Raw genomic sequence first — 23,415 nt, forward strand, 5'->3', positions numbered from 1 at the left:
CGAGAATTTGGATAAAAGATGAATATTAATACACAGTTATAATTAGTATTCGGTTAGTTACTAATTAATATGATCACATCGAGTAAATAGTGTTTTTAAATACAGTACTTGTCATTGTTTTAATTAATGCCACTGTTGTTTCTTTCTTTGGTCAAATTATATGACAATTACGCGAAAGGCAAGAAATACAATCTCAGCTTCAAGCATTAAAAAAGTTGTGCCCATTGAAATATCTTACACGAATAAAGCTATCAGCTTAATTAGCTGATTAATACTATTTTTACACTTTTACACACTGAACTGATATCCATTCTCCTTTGTCCATGCTGGCAGCTTATTTAAATCATCTTACAAGCTTTCTACATTAACATGATAAACTATTACACTACCTAACTTTGCATCATTAGCAAACAACTGAATATCTTCGTTCAAATAATTTCCTAAGTTAATTATTTATGTGCAAATTAAACAATAATGGCTTCAAGCACAGACCCTTACTGGACACTGCTCCTCCATACACTACTTTTTGGTATCTCTCCATCAGCCACTCGCGTATCTACATCACCAATTTAATGTCCATCCCCATTTGTTCCAATTTGTGTAACAGTATCCCATGGGGTAACCTGTCAAACGCCTTAGCAAAAGCCAGCAGTATCACTGTGTAGCTGTTCCCCTTGTCCACCTAGGCTTTCACTCTGTTATAGAAAGTTATTCAATTACTAAGGCAAGACCAACCTTTAACAAAACTATGTTGCCCTTCATAGAGTACCATATTCTTTTCCCCCAAATTCCTGAATTCTGTCTTTAACCAACTTTCCAATATTTTTACCTCCACTTCCGAGATGGTGATTGGTCTGTCATTTTCTACCTTAGCCTTAGAGCCTCCTTTATGCAAAGGAATTATTTTACCCTCTTCCACTCTCTAAGGACATTACCAGAATTCAAACACAAGTAACAGCCCAGAAAGAGGCATTGACAATTCCTTTTGCACATTCACGTAATACCCAAGCTGATATCCCATCCAAACCCACAGCGGTATTTGCATTTAAATGCTGCAATATTCTAAGTACCTCTGATTCATTAAACCTGAATTCTCATATCAGTTATTGCTACATAAGACAGAAATATCCTCACTTGAGTGATAACTTTTTGAAAAGTGGTTACTCAGTAGCCTATACACTTATAACTAATACATTTTTACTATTACAGATATTACAAATGTACATTGCTAATAGTTTTATACTGCTCTTGAGCTTGCTGAAAAATTATCAAGCTAATTTCTTTTCTAGTTTTTAATCTTCCATAACTCAATCAGTAAAGATGATGCCCTTTGGTTAGAACACCCTATAAACGAATCTCCTATAGGATGTGATTTTCAGATGAAAGTGAGTTAGTTGATCTCATAAGGACTTAAAATCGCTTGTAAAATAGATAAACCAATCACTGAACGCACAGACTAATCAGATTATGAAGAGAAGTTTGTATAACAAGCTTTTCCTTTACTATTAGGCCCTGTGAGTGTACGAGGATATTGGCCTAATGCAAAAGAAAAAGAATGTGGGGTAGGATATTGCCTAACACGCGTTTTCTTAAAGAATTTAGTTCAAAAACGTGCTCAAACTCGGATCTTACTAAGACGGCGAAGCGTACAAATATGATCTGGATTGTTGGTATTATTATTATTTTCTTTTAATGTGAATCCCACACACGAACTGTGAACCGTTATAATGAGTAATAGATAATCCGGTTTTCCTAACTAGAGCTCAAATATTTTGCTTTTTAAAGTTAATTCAAGACTAATGCTCGCAAGCATTGTAAGCTAATTCAAAGCATAGATCCACACAAGTTTACACAGAAAATGACATCACTATTTCAAAGTACTGTTGCATAAATTTTTTTCCCCGATAACCGTGATGCGCATGCTGCTAATTCAAAGAGTCGTGGTTTCACGCTAATGTAAAAAATCGTCCACAACCTACAAACTTTCAGAAACATCTATGCCACTGTGAGATTCGAACTTACCCTCTGTTGCTTGGAGAAGGGGTATTATCCGTTCACAAATTAATGACGCAAACGTTATATAATAATCAATGTTAGTAAACCGCTCCTTTAGAAAATTCTGTCCAAGTTCGTTCTCTAGCATGGATATTTCTGAATATTTGTTAAGCAGGAGATGATATTCATCTCCCGGTGTGAGACCATCAGCTGACTTATTCAAGGTCCAAAATGAAAACAGGTCACATGCATTTGAACTAGTCCCACATTTGGTTTCTAAAGCTTTGTTTCCGGTTTTTCTTAACACAGTGTAGCCAGTTACTAACGTCCTAAAGGTTTCAAACCGTTCATAATGGGATTCACATAAAACATAGTTTTAAGCCTAATTTGTTGAGTTCACCATATATCGGGAAAAGTGTCTGTACAAGCATATCCTGAATGGAGATGCTGTTTTCTATGCAATTTGGTTGTGATTTATGCATTCAATTACCTCAAGTTGCTTGTGAAGTAATGCCACACTCCCAATTTAATTTTGTAATTTATTAACTTCGCAAAGTTAAATTATGTTTCTTCGATTATTACTACTTAGCGAAAGCTCCAATTGATTAATAAGAATGCTCAAGAACGGTTAGTGTTGCTCGTCATCATTTACGCCAGGGTTTCCCAAACTGTGTTCCGCGAGAAGTTCTGAAATTTGTCATTTTAGTTTTCTAAGCATTTTTCATGAATAAATATTTTATAATAAAAATATTCTGAGGAGAATAATATTCGTGAATATGTTGAAAAGCTCAGACCCAGAACGCCTAATAACATCTGTGTAGCAAATGTTGGTGACCAAGTAGTGTATTTTTAAACGTGGAAGTATTCATGAATTATCGTTAATTTTCACACATCGAAACCTTTCAACAATCAGGAAAGGGAATATCGCTGTTCATGACCGGTCATAAAAATTGTCTGCAAGCCGATTACAACAATGGGCGGCGTATTGTCTGTTCTCAAAACTGAAAGAAATAACATCTGTGTTGCAAATGTTAGTGACCAATCAGCAAGAAAGTATAAAGAAAATTTTTTCCACTAAAATTGAAGATTTACTACATTACTAAATAACAAAGGTGTTCCATGAAAATTTCAGGATTTGTGAAGTGTTCCGTCGTCCGAAAAGTTGGGCAAACGCTGATTTACGTCTTAGATCTTTTAAACTATGTTAAGATCCAGCTGGAATTATGGCTGAAGCAGCTAAGGCCACTGTATTATGTCTGTTAACTGCGGGTGTCCTGTTCTTTAGGAGGAAGAATCCTTTCACCTTCATGTGAGATCAACTAACTGACCTTCATTTGGAAAGCTGAAAAGTCCAGGATACCACAAGCACTTTTATCCTGGGGGGACTAGTGTCTTTCGCTCGAGGGCGGAAGTATTGGAGGGGATTAAGGTCTGGAAATTGATAATCATCATTTGTCGAACTGGAAATTGATTGCTAGTACTTATCTAATTCTTCATATTGAACTACATGAGCTAGTTCACGCATCAGACAATTTCACAATTCAAGCAAAACTGAACTCTGATCCACGTAAATGCGTCCGTCTACTATGGCATGAGAAACTCAGATCTGTAGCACTCACTAGTCAGCCACTTCATTTATAGTTTTTTCCCTGAGGTGAAATGCTTACTGCGGTAGTGATGGCAAGAGTTTTCTCATTTTCTAGCTAGTGTGCCAAATAATAATACTAATAATAATAATAAAAAACTGAAGAATTTAAACTCTCATCTCAATACGATAATCTATTTTTATCTTGCTTCTTATTATCCAGAAACACAAAATAATTGCTAAACAGGATTATATATATAATCTCCCGTACCACTGACGAGAACTGATCCCAATGAATCAAAAAATATAGATTACAGGTCAGTGGCAGAAGGAAGGGGAAGGGTCTATATTCCGATACATATTCAACTGATCATCTTCATTCATTTCTCTATAGAGCTATCTGTATGCCCCAGAAATAAATTCCCTCTTTGGCATCAAAATACGAAACTGGGCTTTCTTGAAAAGATAAATTTTTGTTCTTATAGCTAATAAGTTACATTGGCGAAGACAAATGTAACTTATTAGCTATAAGTTACATTTAGATTATTTCGTACCTAAGCAGTTTATTTCAATTGTTGTTTTTCTATGCTTACATTTCTGACAAAATATTCCTTTTTTTTTTTTTTTTGTAAGTTGAGTTTGCTGACAAATATTTTCGTCCAATTACGATGATTTTCTCTCTGCACTAGAAGCAAAAAATACGTCATCTGTCAGTATCATAAAATCGTGTGGTGGTGGAGTAGATCCTAGAAGATCTAAAGATATGCTTTGTTCATAGAGTTGATTCTAAGTTTGTGTATGACATCAAAACTTTGTTTTTCATGGAAAACCTGGATACAGTAAATCCACATCCTTTTTAAACAGATGAAGACAGATAAAAAAGAGCTGTGATTCATATTAACTTTAAAAGACATGCAGAAATAATGAGAAGGGCACTTTTTTATCCATCCCCTATTTATCACCCAAGGTGATTAAATCGCGCAGTTTTGGCCATACAAGTGATATTATGTGGCTACGTACCACATGTACACGAGCTGCACATATAACAAAAGCAGTCCGCGCCATGTTTTCTAGCCTCTAAGTTTCAAATACGACAATAATAAATAAAAGAATTCGAGGGTTGGCGTATAGCAAACTGAGTTTTTGTTACAATATTCCTTGATGTAAAAGCTGGTTCTGACGTGTTCAAACCACGACTTCATTCATTTCCGTAATATCGCTTGAGGACTAATAACTTCAAAAGAACAATTAAACAATTGGCTAGTCGATGTATTTTTGCGGCTCTCCAACCAACAGTTGTAGGTCCGATTCCTGCTGTGGGCATGCTTGTTTGTGAATGTATTTGGCCTGAAGGCTTGATGTGGATTGAAAATGTTTCGTGCTTGATTTCTTTGAACAGAGTTTTTGAATTATCCTTAGCCAATGTTAGGTACTAAATATCAAATTTCTATGTGGGATTCACATAGAAATAAAGTGACAATAATGTTTTTTTTTTATTATTTTATCAACCAGTTCAGGATAAAGTACATATGTGTAAAAAATAATCATTGGAGATGGAATTTTTTTTTTTTAACTGCAAGTTTTAATACGTGTCTCGAAATAAATTACATTTAAATTTATTTCAATTACAAAAGAAAAAAAGTTTTAATTTCTTGACTAGTGTTATCGCAATAGTAACATTTTCCATTTTCTGCTAGCAGTAATCCGTTTAGGAAAATTTTACGTAATTGAATTTCTTGTTTATGCAGTAAAAATATTATTATTCATGACAAGGTCAAGGAGTCCGAAGACTCATCGCGGGAGGACACCTATTCAACGCAAATCAAAGTTTAATTGTTTCCAATAAATTTGTGTGCGGAAGCGAATTATCAGATTTCACCAGAATGATTCTAGCTAGAAATATATAACATTAGTGATACTTAATTAGGAAGCATAAAGTTTTTGGGTCAATCGCTTAATTTCCCGTTCCTCTAACTTCGTAAAATTCACGACAGCATAGTATAATTGGTAAATACATTTTAAAATCCTGTTTAATTCTCACTTGACTGAAGTTCGTGATTTGAATTTCAATATTTTCAACGTTTGAACTCTTTCACAGATGAATGTTAAACCTAAAATAAAAGCAATTGTAATTGCAAACTATCAAATTCTCCAAATTTCGAAAAAAGAAAAAACAAACAAATTTAATTTTGAAGATAAACTACGAAAAAAAAAAGAATTTGAAACATTGGAACGGTCGTTTGTTTAGAGGTGATTAAACCCGTGTGAAATAATAAACATTAAAAATCATACTTCGGATTTCCATGACCACAGATATCAGTCTGCATTGTTTAAGTCGAACATAAATTACTAGAATAGTTGAAATTTTCGATTTATTTTATTTTATTCATTTTTTTTCTTGTGTGGAGGGAGAGTATTCGTGATATTTATGATATGTTTAATTAAACTTTACCTATATTGCAATTCTAACAGAGTTTAATTCTGTCACAGGCAAGCTAAAGCGAACATTGTTTTTAGAAAAGCCAACGTGAATCATCAGATTGGCTTCGGAATATCACAGAAATCGTTATTTTGAAAAAAGATTCCCTCGGGTTTTAGCACATTAACTTAAAATTTCGGCAGATTAAAGTTAGTGCTGATTTTCCTGCTTTGCTCTTTTCACAAATTTGCATGAATCTTATTCTCTCCTGTCTCACACATAGTAATTTGCTCTTCGAGACAAACAACGTCAGCGAAGAGTAATTTACAGTGGTATGCTCGAAGATTTATGGTACGATTATGCAAAGTTGTAAATAGCTGACCGCATAAAATATAAATCAGACGGTGAAGGTCACACACCAGCGAACTTAACAGGCCGCCTCGTCGTTGAACAGACGACCTGGGGATGTGTGCTCATTGGGGAAATCCATGCTGTTTAATTAGACACGTGAGCAAATTATTGATGATTTTACCTTTCTAGTATGTCAACACGAGATATTGGGGTCTCACTTCCTTACTTAACCTAATGGAAGGAAGCTGTTCTGCCTTCAGTTTTCGGTGTCAGACCAATTGTATATATGTTCACGTGTGTGTGTGTGTGTGTGTGTGTGTGTGTGTGTGTGTGTGTGTGTGTGTGTGTGTGTGCGCGCGCGCGCGCTATATTAATTTTTTTTATCTGCTTGTGCAAGTGGGCACGGGTTAAGCAGGGGTTGCAGGCGTGGATACAAAAACTGGGGCATTAATGTAATATCTGCTCTCAGAACGGGAGGTTACGCACTAATAAAACACTATAAAATCTATAACTGAATATTCTTAAAACATACATTTGTTACTCTAATTTGTTGCGATAATAAACAGATTAACAGATATATGTGCCTTATTATAACAAATGTTTGCCTTTAATTCACAGGCCAATTTGTAATAGGGTGTTTGTATCGTTGCTTTTAGCTTTCTCTTCAACCTAATAGCTTGGTGAGTCGCGATGTTACTTCACTAGGGAATAATAATTATAGAACAAGGAGGTTTCCCTTTGCCTTCCATGTCCAAAAATAAGTATTTATGTTGTCTCCACGGGCCGGTATGCCTGTTTGTGAGTGAAAAACTCGAGTTTCTAGATGAAAAAAAACTTCTCCATTTCTGTATAAGACCGGCTAACTCACCTTCAATTGAAAAGCCCTAATAAAGGCTCTCTCCGTAGTAGACCGGATTCGAACTCAGCTCTTTTCAACAAAAAGGCTTAGTCTATATTGACTGAGCTACGGAGGCTCTTGCTTTTTCGATAATCAAACGATTTGTGTTCGTAAACTTGCGTCTCGTAATACAGTATCTCCCCCCCCCCCTCCTTATCCGCGGGTTCGCTATCGGCGGTTTCAGTTACCCCCGGTCCGAAGATATTAAATGGAAAATTCCGGAAATAAACAAGCAAATCGGTAATATCGGCAAAATGGATAATATATCCAACATTATTTCAAAACCGAATGTTTGTAGAAATAATGAAAGTTTCGTAAGTTGACCCGAGAGAGCTTACGAGAATACAACCATCGGCATCGCCGATTTGCCTTAGCTACTTACGTCAACTCGGGGATGTCGATGATTGTATTCTCGTAAGCTCTCAGGTCTACTTACGAAACTTTCATAGCTTCTACAAGCATTCGGCTTTGAAATAATGTTGGATCTAATATCCATTTTGCTTATGTAATTTTACATCGCCGAAATGAAGCTGTATGGCTATTTCTTTTAGTAATAGACAATTCGGCTGATCCCAGAGATGTCCAACACCAGGGCAACTCGTTGCAAAGGCGGAGAAAGCTACACATATGCTGTGGTTGTTAAGATTCCATTCACATTCAAATAACTTTATTCCAGTATGTTGTCATAACTGTTCTATTTTCTTATTAGTTATTGTTGTTAATCTCTTACTGTGCCTAATTTATAAATTAAACTTTATCATAGGCATCTATGTATAGGAAAAAACTTAGTATATATACGTGTATATTTATAGGGTGTATATCAGGGGAGAATATTCCGGGTGTGCTAGTTGTGCGGTGCTCATCCACGAAATATCATCACCGATATTATATTTTGGCATTTATTCCGGTTAAAGACTCACCCAACTGTTTGCAGACTTCGCGCGATTCCTAAAATTGAACACAAGATACTGTACTAATGCTTCATTGTCCTCTTCACGAGGATAATAAAATAGTACTTCATGAAGAAGGCGCTTTTTGCCGCGTAAACATTGCGTTACATTCGCGTTAATAGCCCGGGTGTACTTTCAAAATGCATACACCTTTGAGCCATTCGAAAACATGTAAAGAGGGCTCAGCGTGTCAAATTCTTAGCTTTGTATTATTTTTAAACCCCTGAGAAGGCGTGACTAAGTGAGCTTAAATTTTGAGCTCACTCAGCACCTAGCGGCTGTGATTGGTTATTTTGTCAACCAATGCCAATTGAATGTTGTCACTGTCATGAGTTGAGAGATTACTCAAATATATCCGATGGCTTTATTACAAACAGTTGTTACGCATGTTTTCTGGAACTGAAAATCTGAAAGTGGATGTTAGGAGAAAAAATGCTAATTGTTTTTTCTTTTGCTTGTGCAGTATAGCATCTGTTGAGGTTGCAAAGTTTTTTAACGGTATATGGAGACATTTTTATTCTAGTCTTCAGAAACAACAGATAGTAAAAAATATCTATTCCTGAATAAAAATGAATATTCTGTGTATTATAAGACGGTGTTGATCTACAACAAAATACCAGCATATGTGAGATTGATAAGACAGAAGAACTGCTGATACTAAAAAAACAACAACAAACAAACTAATGAATTTAGGATTCCCGAAAGTGTGGATAATTCCGATAATGATCAGATGTTATGTATATTGAGTCTCAGTAAACAAAATGAAATTCTTGGAAAACAGCAAAATATACACAAACCAGAGAAATACACATAAGATGTGCAACGAATTTTACGAGATGATTTGCTGGTCCATCAAACTATATTTATTCCTGCAATACTCTCTCATAAGTTTGTTTTTTCTAATTATGTCATCATAAATTGACGTATTCATGTTTAGAATTTACAGGAACGTGCTATTCGCTCTACCCAGCAACTTATAGGACACACACATTTCACAAATGAAAATTATTAATTATTCTTTACCATTAATGAAAATGTTTCTACTCGCACTTATTCCTTCCGATTCTCACATGTCTTATAAATGATGGTCCATATATTTTCACCTTTGAGTATTTCAAATATACTATCCAAATATAGCATTCTCCTGCATTGTTGTTGTCTAATCAAAAATAAACAGATTGTTCCCCCACTCTTCGCAGAAGTATTCCAAGTTATCCTGCAATTAATTGTTGGACCAATTAAGATGAGTGCTGATGCACTATGCCCTCTCAAAACTTTCATACATCGATAAAATACAATCCCGCGGTCATGGGCGTCAGCAGGGGGGGGGGGAGCCCTTCCCCAGGAATCTATTAAAAAAAATCCACAAATTATAATCATAAAATTGATTGAGATATGTAATCTTACACCCTCGACCCTGGGAACATTTTGTCTGCCTTAAAATTTTATTACGGGTTTGCCTGTTGCGGGGTAGCCATAGAACACATGTTCCTGTTTTTGGTTCATCTTTTTCATTTGTGAGCAGTGACCGGTTAGTTTACCCTCTGTCTATTAAGTCACAGAGTGAATTGTAAATTTATAGTGAAACAAATTTAAAGGAAAAAAATACATTTTTAAAAGGTAAGTGTGTGTAATTTAATATTATTATACTTGTTAGTTTTATGATTTTTTTTTGCTTTTAAATTGAATTTAATTTAGGATTAATCAATTAGTTGCTTTTTAATAAAATATGGCGGTCAATTTTTTTTATATACGAAATTGTGCTAAAAATATTAATTCTGAATATCTTTTTTCCACAAGAATTAAAGATCATTAAAATCGATGCAAAATGAAAATAATGTCGGCATCTTGATCGGTGATGTAGCTTTACGATAATTAAGATATATACAGTATATATATATATATATATATATATATATATATATATATATATATATATATATATATATATATATATATATATATATATATATATATCTTAATTATATCGGACAATTTATTTATCATTTGGATATCTGATTTCCTCAGCTGTTCGACATAGAAACAACTTGAAACGCAACACTTCTTTATACTTAACACAACGACCATCTTCATCCCTTTCACATGTAAGATATGAAAAAGGGAGAGTGAAAGTCGACTTCCTCACTTGGATATTTTCCATAGGTGCTATTTTCAATACTGAAGTTTCTCACCTCCAGTCTTTTTTAAGCTTTTCTTCAATTATATTTAAAACTTTCGTTGTTATTTTTCGAAATGACATGATTTATTTTTCTTGTTACATTTCCGATTCTAACTTGTGGTTTTTATTGTAATCTTCGCTTGTTATTTTAAATTCAATAATGCAGTAATAATACTCTTTTTTTACATAAATATTATTGATTATTTTAATTTCATTACTAAATATAAGCTGAACACAAATCAAATTACCAATGAAATCCATTAACTATGGAAACTCCAGACCTCCTAATAGTCGCAGTGAGGACTCGCTTCCTTGCCACTGTTACTGAGCAGCGTAAAATTTTCTTCCCTCTTTTATACGAAGCTTATGACTTTAGGAAATTCAAAATGGATGAATTTTATAATGATGTTCGTAAGCTAAAATAGTTTTCATTCATTGTCTTAGTATACAGTGGTCTCAGTTATTATTTTAAGTCGAATAGCTCACTACATTGACACTTCTTAGAATCTTTTTATTACCTTCCCTCCCAGAGATTATGTATTCCTGTTCTACGGACATTTAGAGCACCATCGAGGGCAAAATCCCATCCTCATCTACACCTGCTTAAAACTATTACGCAGCATATTTATTAATGAAAAAACCTAGAACGGTTAAAATATACGAGTCCTCTTTTCGAAAAGTATGGTGAGGTTGAATATAGAATAAGACACTGGAATCATTCAGAGTTTAGTCTCCTTCAAAGTAAGTTCGTTCCTTCAGTATTAACAACCAGACCTGCTTTTCCCAGCCTTTCTGCAACTACTAGAGATGTGTGTATTTTCCCTTCAACCTTATGGTTGGTGGGGTAGCAATAGCTACTATACTAAGGAGATTATTATGAAGCAAGGTGGTTTTCCGTTGCCTTCATCGCCGTACCATATTTCTGACTGTAGCCATGTGTGCACAGGACCGGTTTGCCTGTTTTGAGGGAGAAAAAACCACCACCTCCGTATGAAAAAAGTTAACTTACCTTCAGTCGAAAAGACCAGATAAAGGTTCCTCACGTCATGGACGGGAGTCGAACCCAGGTCCTTCCGACCAAAGGGCTTCGTCTATACTGACTGAGCTACGGAAGCTCCTTTCTGGAAATAGAAAGCGAAATTTGTCTGGGATTCACAAAATTGTGTTCGTCAGATTTCGTTTAATGGTTTCCACATCGTTAAATTAGTTTTCTTTCAAAATATTTGAATAGTGAAGGGAAAAACAAAATTTGCACGGAGCTGAATCCAGGAGAACTTGGAGGCTACTTTACCTGCACCATAATTCTATTTTTGGCATAAACGCCATAAATAAATAAACAATAAATAAATAAAAGTTACAAGACGTCTTTGGTGATACTCATTTCACGATCAGATTTACTTAAATTGAGTCATACGACATAGAAACCCGTCATCAAAGAGAGAGAGAGACACACACACACACACACACACACACACACACAGTTCTCCCCTCTTTAAATCAAACGAGAACAGCTCAATATGTACGTATGGAAATATTTTTCTATTTCTATTTTTAGTCGATAATGTGTTCCAATACCGTTTTTTGTCACTTTTAAAACAAAATTATATATATAGATATATATTAAATTTTTTTAAAAAGTATTGCGCCTTCAGTCAATGGAAAAAAGAAAAAAAAAACATCCTTTAATTGCACGTTTTACATTTCTTGATTAAATCGATTGACTGTTGAATTCACGACACTAAAGTAGCATCAAAGCTCACTTCTGTTACTATGAACGATTAACACGTTCTTATTTTATTTTTTCAGCAGTCAATTTCATCAGTCAATTAGCGGGAGAAATGTTGCTACGGGATGGTTGCTTCAAAAGAATAGAATCATATGGCATGAATAAAAACCGCCGCTTGTTTCGGTAAAAGTGACATTAGATATTTCAACCAATGGCAGCTACCTGCCTACTCTTTTTTCTAAACAAAAGATAAACGTTTCGGAACGCGGTGGAAATGCAGACGATGCCACTTTGAAAATGGTGCTCAGTTTAACGAAGTGTGAATTCAATTCTCGTTAAGTGTCTCGCATTCAACAGTCAATCGATTTAATCAAGAACTCGTTCATTCCCAGAAAATTAATCGAAAAGAGCTAATCACCGAAGAATAGTTCGTTTAAAGGCAGTTGATCCTGTCAAAAGATGATTAATCATAACGCAGTGCATTAGCAAAAAAGTAGTTCATAGGTAAAACAATTCGCTAACAATTTTCGATGAATTGTGAAAGAAAATTCTTCGAAACTAGTAATTTCCTGTGTATTTATTTTTATGCTCTCACAGAAAGTAATAGTATTACGTAGGAGGAAGACACTATTACATACGTGTAGGAAGACGACTAATCGAAGCTTTTAAGAATCTATTTGCTCTATTTTAGAATGCTATTTTCTAAGTATGCTACTTGATCAGTGGCGTAGGGTGACTATGGCGCTAGATAACAAAGTTAATTTTATGCAGTACATAATTTTAAAATGAATACATTGTAATACGTTTAATTTATTATCTTTAACATACAATATGTAAGGAAATGATTGCAGACAATCATAAAAACAGGTTCGTTTTGTAATAAGCAACTCCTTCATTATGCTAGCAATTGAGTTAGTAAAATGTTTTTCTAGTGAAAATGAAATGATGATGAGAAAATCTTTTTCATTTATCATCTTGGAGTAGTTTAATAATTATGGAAAGATTTGCACTTCAGCATATACGCATATGACTAAATGAAACAAATAGGCTTAGCATACTCCTATTAATTCTTTATATAGAACAGAATTTAAAAACATTCACAGTTAAATATCTGTTTTCGAAAAAAACTATTATGATATTGTGACGTTTTGTATCGAAGAACTCGTTGCGAGTTCTTGCTTGCTGTTAAAATAAAATAAAAACCTGAGTACAGGTATCCCTTGCTTAACGCGGGATTTGATTAACGCTGCGAAATTAATTGCGACAATCCCTTTATATACGTGGCAAGAGTTTTAATTAACGCGCCTTTAAATTTAGTACGCAAAAATATATATGTCTCGAGGAGTGTTTCCTGGCCGATAGAAAGAAAATCATAAGTATGATAACGCACTTGGTCATCCGAACTCTCTTAATGATCAGCGTGAGAATGTGAAAGGTTTTATTCTTTCCACCAAATACGACATCATTGGACATGGGCGTCATTGCAACTTTCAAAGGCAGTAGAAACAACGACGAGAGAAAATGCGATTACGCTCCAAGAATTTTGGAAAAAATGTAACATTAAACACGCAATTGAAAACATTCATGACTCGTGAGAGCAAGTGTCTTCTAGCTGCATGAGAGCTGTTTGGAAAAGGAAAAACTTTTTGTAGAATGCGGTAATGACCTAGCTGGTTTTCAAAATCCCGTGAACAACGTGGTTGAAGAAAACGTTGCAATTGGTGAAGACCTTGGTTTTGATGGCGTTGATGAAGGAGATGTTAAAGAATTATTGGATTCAAATTCAAAAGATTTCAAAGACAATGATCTTCTTGAAGTTGAACAACAACGCGCATATGAAGACAACGAACAAATGGAATGTGAAGATAAGGGTTCAAAGGAGATAACAATCAAAGAACTGGATGGAATATTTCGCAGTTTAGAATCCCTTAAGCAGCAAGTAATGGATATGGATCTAGATGTTAATCGAAGAATGCTTGTTTGCCGAGGTCTAGAGAGTCATTTTGCTTGTTACCGTAGAATTTATACTGATAAAAAAAAAAAAAACTGTTCAAACGACTCTTTATAACTTTTTTGATAAAAAAAAAATTCCAGTAACTAATGTAGGTTCAAGCATTTATTAAACATTTACTTTGCAATCGTTTTTTATCTTTCCTAAAAGAGTACCACATAAAACGAATTATTAATACAATAATCAATCATGGACGAATTGTAATTTTTACCATTGATTATTAGATTTGATTAACGCGATTTTGATATACAGGATAACATCGAGGGATTAATTAATCGGGTTAATCAAAAGATACCTGTAGTCTGCCGAAAATTATAGCCTGTTCATGACACGTTCGCCTGTTTTTGGCACTCGCGCTCCTAGATATGCTTTGCTTGATTTTCTCATTAGGAAAGCACTAATTGAAACCAACATTCAAAGATTAAAGAAATCTTAATAGAGATCCTAAACAACAAATGACATTCATTTCCTTTAATAAGTGCAGAATTATTGGAGTAAATCATTTTGCCAAAATTTGCCAATAAGAATTATCCAAGTGGTCGTATTCTTTATGTGTAGCTTGAATTCCCAAATTATATCAACTTCAGTGTGGTCAAAGCAGATTTATTGTAATGAATAGTTTCGACATCCTTTTTTTTTTTTTTTTTTCAGACTGAACCAGAAATTCAGATGGTTTCACAGATATTTGTAAGGAATTCAAAATAAATTGAATAAAATCCATCCACCCAGAGCTTCATAGTAATTGCCTTCGAAACGGACAAAAAAATCTCGAAGGAGCTTGCGCATCTTATAAGAGTTAAAATAATAACTTTGTTGAATATGTGTAAATAACTTACTGCTGCTTCCATTAGTAAACAAGAGAAATGCGTATCGATAAATGGTGCTTATTGTTTCCAGAACATGAAACCACTCCTGTAGTGATAGGTATTAAGGTTTGGAATATTATGTTTAATACGGAGTAAGCGCTGATTTAAACGGACGGCCACTGCTTCCATGAAAAAGAACGTGGGAAGTAAATGTTAGCTTGATTCAAAAATACTCTTTAAGCATTAAAGATATCTCTTTGTTTTTCTTTTCTTTCTTCCTTTTTTTTTATAGCGAAAAATGTAACTGTCCACATGAAGTAATTATTACTTGAAATAAACTCATGACACCACAAAATAGCGATCGAAAACTGGTTCATGATTGGCGCCATAATATCGTAACTGTACTTGTCTGGAAGAGCATCCAACATTGAATAAAAATTTTAACCGTTTCCCACAGAAATGCGCTAGAAAATAATAAAATATGAATTTTTAAGTCAGTGTAGAGTACAATAAAGGTACTATTAAAGAACAGTACGATATCCATAGTATATACCAGATATTTCAATGCATTTTAACCTTATATTATATAATTATTCTATAATTACATTTAATAAACATGCCATTAAACATATAAAAATTATTTAAATTTATGAATTATAAACACTACATAAAAAAAGTAATAATAATTTGCCAAAAGAATTACTAACCTAGCTGTTTCTTTTTTAAAAAATCCTATTGTTCTATTTATTCTTTTTTAGAAGTAGTTTGTAAACTAGTAGAATAATAAGAGAAAATCAGCATATGTGTTAATAGTAGGCACGATGTTACTACAGAATTATTAGTAACTGATCATTATGTTTTGAAAAATATTATCTTTTCCTTGACACGCATGGTGATAATTGTGCGAAATTCATCCTTCGACGCGAGGTTTCTTTAGAACAAGGAACCTTTGTCCGGGACGCGAGGAACTATCTTTTTGAACGGTCTCATTCGGGTTTTCCTCCTGAACATGTGGATTTTTTTTTTTTTTTTATTCCACGAACCGGCAAACCGGTTGCAGGACACTGTAAATAAGATATACTGACCGTGCAGTCATAGCTGCTTTGGCTATTATAGCAAAATCTATTGGATCAGTTATCAAATAACTGGTCTTCACCAAATTGTCAGTTTTCGATGAACTGTGTTTCTTATGAATTCTTTTCAGCTTTTTGCACACCGATGGAAGTCTCTAGGAAAATCACTCAGCAAAAAATTGAGAAAGATCGGAATGAAGTAGTGAGAGAGAGTTAACTTTTACCCAAGAGCAGAATCAACGATTTTTGTGATACCATCCCCAAATATAGTCCAACCACGGAACATTTGCAATATTTTGTCAGTGGAATTCACATTATATATATATATTATACTAGGGGGGACTCCGGCGCCCAACCCCCGAGTTCTAGACTGGTAGGCCGGTTCTCCTTGAATTTTGAAGACTCGAAAGGGGGGTTCCGTCCCCTGCGGCTACGGCGCCCAACCACCCCGAGTTCCAGACTGGTAGGCCGGTTCTCCTTGAATTCTGATGACTCGAATTTTGAAAGTTCGAAAGGGGGTCCTTCCCCCTGGCGCCAACCCCCCCGAGTTCCGGACTGGTAGGCCGGTTCTCCTTGAATTCTAATGACTCGAAAGGGGTCCGTCCCCCTGGCGCCCAATCCCCCGAGTTCTGGACTGGTAGGTCGGTTCTCCTTGAATTTTGAAGACTCGAAAGGGAGTACCGCCCCCCCTGGCGCCTACGGCGCCCAATTCCCCGAGTTCCAGACTGGTAGGCTGGTATTCCTTGAATTCTGATGACTCGAATTTTGAAGACTCGATACTCAAGGTAGCCCATGAGTTTCAAAAAGTTTCAAATAACTTGACACAAAAACGTTAAGCAAAAAAAAAAGCTTATTTTATATTATAGAGTGTATACATATATATATATATATGAATGGCTATTGACCATGGTTTTTCCTTTTAGTCGTTTCCGACCGTAGGTGACTTTGTAGGCATTGCCCACAAAGTATTCCTGGTGAGATTTTTTTTACAGTGTAGTTCACCATTGCTTTTCCAACCCCACAATTTTATCCAGCATCGGAATATGGTATGACTGTAATCCATGTGTGTTCACGGGACGGTTTGCTTGTTCCGGGGGACGAAAAATCCGAGTTTCCGGATGAAAAAACCCTACCTCCGTATGAGACCGGCTAACTCACCTTTAGTGGAAAGCGATCCGATAAAGGTTCCTCACGTCACTGACAGGAATCGAACCCAGGTCTTTCTGACCTGGGTTCGATTCGTCTATACTGACTGAGCAACGGAGGCTCTTCTATGACTGTTGTACAAACTTATTTGCCTTTTTTGCAGTAAATAAAACACGTCAGCCTTCGAATGAAATCAGCTCACTGTAGTTAAAGCCGTTGTAAATGTTTTTTTTTTGCACACTGGGTTAGATTCGAATCCAAGTCTTTCCAATTAAAGGACAACCTCACAGTGTCCTCATGACTGCGCTATGAAGGCGTAATGAAAAGATGATGTGCGATGAGATACACCAGTCCTATTTTCAGACTATTTCGCCTAAGCGTGTATTTTCGATATTCACACTCTGAACGAAACGCGTAAAGAAAGCATTATATTTATTGATGTATATACTGTAGTAAACACATAACAAACACATCTTCGTCACCAAATAGAGAAACACACATTTAATACATAAAACGTAAACATAATAACTTAGCAGGCCATCGAAGGGGCTAGTGAATTTAATCCGTCGTCTTCGAATGAATGATCAATACAATATGTAATGATGAATCCCACAAAAGTGATCGGAAACCTCTTGGACATTCTAATTTTGGTTGGATTAAGAGTAGATGCTCCGGAGCCACTAAACAAAGCCTTTTTCAAGATTCGCTGTCTCTACCAAGTAAGTTTACGCGTTGTTTATTAGGTAAAAGGGGAGTCGAATTTACAAACTGGTCAGTAGGGTAACTCCCTATTACTAAACCTCAGAATGCAAGGGGACAAGAGACCGCAGTTATTTTCATTTTATTGCTTTCATTTTATTTTTCTTAGGTGATCCCGCCCACTAGAAGGTTGTCGTCGGTACCGTGAGTGGGTTACAAGTTAGATAATCGGGAAACTCTGTTCTGGATAATAAACATGGAACTTTCTCAAGCCGGTTCAGGCCTCCACCAAACACGGTGGTGATTTCACACAGGTAACGAAATTCATCTGCCACCTAATGACATGCACAATCATATGTGCTATAGGATTTGAACCCACAGCCTGTTAACTGGAAAGCAGAGATTATCCACTCGGCCAACTCGGCATTCAAACTATACGAAATTCTTTCATAATATCCAAGTTTGAATCAAGGCATAATGTTATCTTTCGCTTTTTTTTTTTTTTTTTTGGTAGAAATGTTTAACTGTGCTACAAGATTTCTGCATTTTCTTAATGGCCTGAACTATTATTTGAAAGATCTATCACAGATAAGAAAAGAAAAAAAAGCGAACTAATTAATAATAAAGCTTTTTGGGAAGCATCTTGTATGGCACGAAAAACCTGCAGTGCTTAGACTTATTTAAGTAAATAAAGAGAAAACGAATAGTATTTACTTGGCATAAAATTACGCAAATGCCGATAAGTACTCCGTGAATATTTCATTTTCAGGGAATAGTTTCCTATGATTTGTGTTTAAGCACTGACGGAAGACACAGAAATCGAAAGGAAAACTCAAAGGCAAGTTGTAGGATTATGGCGGATACGCACTTCAGATTGGTAAATCGAAGAGCTCTCAGAGGCGTTTAATCTTGTTCGCAATGTAACTTACTCTAAATAAATAGATATTAACTTAAAACTTGTGTCACATACCAAATCATTTTTATCCATCGTTTCATAAAGAGAAAGAGAGAGAGAACATTACTTTAGTAATGAAACGAGAGCCAAAGCACTCGACCAGCATAATAATGCGCGCAATGCGTAAACTTTGATGCTATTAAGAAAAGCAATCTCTGCTCACCCGAATAACATGTCACTTATTTCAGAGAATGGTTTACACATTGAATAAAGAGTATCAAACATGGCATTAATTGTTATCGACTTATTTTACTACTCTCCAACCAGCCGTATTATCTTCCTATTGAAAACTTTGCCGTGCGGTGTCGAGTCACTGTTGTGGTATTTTAAATTTACACTATTAAATGGGCTTCCTATCTATCATAGCTATAAAAATTGAATTCGCTTATAATTTATAATATATAAGGGAAGCCAATTGAAATTTAAAATACTTTCAGCAGAAAGATTCAATCAGATTACTAAAAAAGATCAGTCCTTTTGAATAAGGCAATGATGCTGGTGAAAAGTAGTTGTACAATTTGTTCTCTGAAATCTTGATCAAGCATGTTGATATGCTATTGGAAGTGAAGCACAACCCTTTCATGAAACGCGCTATTAAAGATGTTATAAGCATGAAGTTTTCATGAGTGCGAAGACAAGAAATAAAATTAAGAGAAAAGTAGTGTGTGGATGCTCCAATCTAAAACACCAATAGTAATAATAATAATTTGTCAGATGTCATGTTCATTGGTGCAATTCAAAATTTCATCCTCATTAACAGAGAGAAATACTATGTGCAATACTGTATTAACCCATACATTAATATTTCTGCTCCTTCACAAACAGCATAACGACTGACGCTCTTCACAGTTAAAAGAATGCATCATAAATACTCTTCACAGAAACAAGCAGTTAAACAATAGATTTTCATTTGAAATACTTGCAAAATTACTTAGATACTTAAGCTAATTAGATGTGTCAAGACTTCTTCGTAGCATCTTATTTCAATTATCATCAAGCCGCAATAAAACACACTCACCTCCTCATTGTGTGCTTCCATGAGGTCATAATACGAGTATTCCGGAGCCAGAGCGAACTTTTGCCCCTCTTCAGAGCAGATGGTCTCATCAAGCAACTGACATTCTCTACGTCCATAATTCAAGGACCGGCAGTCCGGCTTCGACATACACTCCGTTAAACAGCGAATTAGTGTGACGTTGGACACGATCTCCGGAGACAACGCAAGAAACATCTTTCCATAGCGAAAAGCACTCTGTGCGTACAGAGTTCGCACGGTGATCACACTCGATGCGGGACCAATAACGAGGATCAGAACTGTGGTTAAAACGAACACCCCTTGCCACAGAAATGTTGCCATAATCTTATTTCTCGCTTCGGCTTCTCGGAATCACGTCATCGGGATGGATGTATAGTCAAGGAGGTGGTCGAAGACACCAGGAAACGAGCGAGAAGAAACGTCGCTTTACCTTGAAAGTCAGACAGTAGCAGGGAGCCGGAATACCAACCAGCGTCTGGTCACCGCAGTAGTACGAACGCGTGACCCACTTTTCAGAGTTGCGGGCTTCCTCCCTCTTGAATGATCCGAACAGGCGTAGTTAATTTGTGTGGCGATGTGTACGGTGTCTAATGGAGTTCTGCCGACATCGCATCCCAGGGAGTCTTCTTTCACCACCGACAGCTAAGATCGTGGGTGGGGCATGTCATCGTGACACTGTCCACACGTTTACAGCGTGACGTGTACTCCCACTAACGACGCTGCCTCATTGTGGTAATGGAGACTCCCGTGACACAAGATCACCAGAGCGTGTCTGCAGATTTCAGGGTAAACGAATGATGGTAACTATTCAGGTACGCGTATGCACGCACCTCCTGACACTCTTTGGTGAACAATGCGGTCGGATATGAGAGACACTCCGCAACAGTGCAGTAAGTGAATGCTTTCGTTTACTTTAGCGATAAGCCGTTAACAGCATTTACACGGTTTCGATTTATTAATTGCACTTAACATGGCTCGTGTGTAGATTATCATTGCAATTAGCATGGCCTCGTTTTAAGTTACTGTAATTAATAATGATTTATTAATTACAGCATCGATTGTGGATTGTTTATCAGTTTTGTATGGTTTATACAAGCAGTGACATTTCGCTATCAGTCAGTAGCAAAATATCAATATCATTTTTTCCTGATGTTATCTTCCTCTTTCTGTCAAATAAGTATCGAAAAATTATTCGTGATTGGCTAAACACTGTTGAATTTTTTTTATGACATCGTCTTTCTTCTTTTTCTTATAGCATTTCCTCGATATTCAAATTACCCCCCCCCCTCTCCTTCAGAGTGCAGTTGCTGAGAAATACTTTTGGAGGAACCGTGTTAACAATGCGAAACAGTGTTAGTAGGGATGAATCCAGCAGGAAGAGGAAGTGGAGTAGCTAGTCAGTGAGTTTGAAGTTGGGTCAAATGGATGGGAAGAAGTGACTTACAGAAGCGTGTTAACATTTCGGAAAGAATAATGATACGATAGTATTTACACCGAGTCAGAGTAAAAACTGAGTGTCTGTGCAACGAATGGAGCGAATAATTTTCTCATTTATTTTATTTTATTTTTATTTTTTCAATGTTTTGGATGAACATTTTCCTCAGATGTGGGAACATATTTTAGCCGGTGTGATCTCGGATTTCTAAGTAAGCAGCTGTTAATGTGAACGGAGGAGATATCTCAGCTGTTTTTGGAAGCTGAAAGAGTCAATAACAGACGTGATTTCTTTAAGTTAAGAGAAGTATGAATTACCCTTAATCCCTGAAGAAAAGTCAGTTGTCAATTGGAGAGATTTCATCTGTCAGGTGAGATGTAAAGAGGACAGGACTGTCCTGTGGATAAATTGAAATCGACTGAATTATTTATCCTGATTAGAAAACGTATGGTGTTTTGCATAGTGTGTGCGCATAGCAAGATTTCTGATGTGAGGAGTTCAGAATAATATTAACTGAATATTAACGAATAAAAATTGTGAATACTGAAAACAGCGAGTGGATAAAAGAGCAGCGCCTTGACTTTTTCCGGCATTGATTGAGAAATATTAAGGTAAAAGTCCGTATACTACTCCGTTTCGATGAAGACCTAAGTTCGAATCCTGTCTAGGACACGAATAAGTTTTACTGGTTTCAGTCGAAAGTGGGTTGGCCAGTCTCATGCGGTGGCGAAAGATTTTCTTTCTTCCCGTTTGTAAGGTAGGATTTGGATAAACCGAAAACTCTGCTTTAAAATCCAAACATGGAAACATTTTAAAGTTTCCAGGCTTCTAGTAAGCAGGGATGATGGTCTCATGCATGACGATGAAATTTCTACCGCCTAAAGGATCCAATCATCCATGCCAGCAGTGGGGTTCTAACCCATAGCATAGTAGTTGGAAAGTGGAAGCATTTGACCAACCAGGCTGGCAATACATTCAGTATGTGCTCTCAACTAGCATCCAAAATTCAATGCAGTGACAAAATTTGCCTCTGTACAAACTATTACAATCTTGCTTGTGCTAAGGTTGGAATTATTGAAATCCTATTTACTCATTCACAGAGAAGGAGGTCCAGAACCAGGAATGCCATTCTGAGCATGACACTAGGAGACGCTACAAGTGGTGAAATCATGTGGGCTTAAGTGTGGAATGCACTTCAGTACTCGTAATGCTCTCCATTCATTTATAATTCTGTTTCATTATTTAGTCTCTCTTTTGTTAAATATTATGCAATTTAGTTTCAGAAAGCTATAGAAAAATTTTTAGATAATGTGAGAATGTTTCCTTTTAGAAGGATGAGTTTTATTTATTTCCTGGTAAACATTTAGTTGCAATTAATATTTAATTACATTAATTATCTTAACCATTCTGGTACTCAAAAATCACCATGGCCGTTGAGATTCTATCAGTCCGATGGAGAATTTTATTCTTACGTCAAAAGTATATATATATCTTATCTCATCTCATCTCATCTTCCTTTTACTTTGCGATGTCAAGGGTTTTTATTAATCATCGGACCTCAAACCGTTCACAGGATAAGGTGGTCAGCCGGTTTGCTTTCTTTGGGATGAAAAAAACCCCAGGATAAACTGGGGAAAAAACCCTACTGTCCAAGCCCAAGACCGGCTAACTTGGCTATGGCCGAGGAAGATCCTTCAGCTCCTCACGTCACCGACGAGAATCGAACCTAGAACACTTCTTCCCCAGGCATATGGTTGCGAAGCGCGCAGCCACCAGGGCTGACCACCTTATCCTGTGAGCATACAATGCTATGCATGAGCAATAGTCTAGACTATTGCTCATACATAGCATTCATTTATTATAGGTTTTGCAGTCTGTTATATAAAAAAAGTTCATTTTCAAGGTTGAAGAGATTGAGGTCAAGGTTACCAGGAAATTCCATTAGAATTTGGGTTGGGCTGGTTGAAATCACGGCCTAATCAACCAAGGTTGATGCCAATACAATTGTCTTTTAAATGCGAATGTTCGCCGAAAGGATTTATTAACAACAGGTTCAAAGTCGATAAAGCTTATCACAAACAAATATGATAAAACATGTAAGGAAGAATCAGTCCCTGTCAAACCTCAACGTTAGATTCATTTTGATCTTAA

The 23,415-nt window shown here is 36.0% G+C and overlaps 1 protein-coding gene across 1 annotated transcript in view; it reads right to left on the reverse strand.

Annotated features, from left to right (window-relative positions):
- Positions 1 to 20,286, reverse strand: part of LOC150094450 (uncharacterized) — a 30,756-nt gene extending 10,470 nt beyond the window's left edge. Inside the window, exon 1 of the mRNA XM_090412299.1 lies at positions 19,812 to 20,286. Coding sequence (XP_090268425.1) covers positions 19,812 to 20,150 — 339 coding nt within the window. The 5' untranslated portion in view covers positions 20,151 to 20,286. The remainder of the gene's footprint in view (positions 1 to 19,811) is intronic.
- Between the last annotated feature and the right edge of the window lie 3,129 nt (positions 20,287 to 23,415).

Source organism: Typopeltis vanoorti, chromosome 22 (assembly GCF_054136105.1).
Source record: "Typopeltis vanoorti isolate ZY-2024b chromosome 22, IOZ_Tvanoo_1.0, whole genome shotgun sequence".
Lineage (NCBI taxonomy): Eukaryota > Metazoa > Arthropoda > Arachnida > Uropygi > Thelyphonidae > Typopeltis > Typopeltis vanoorti.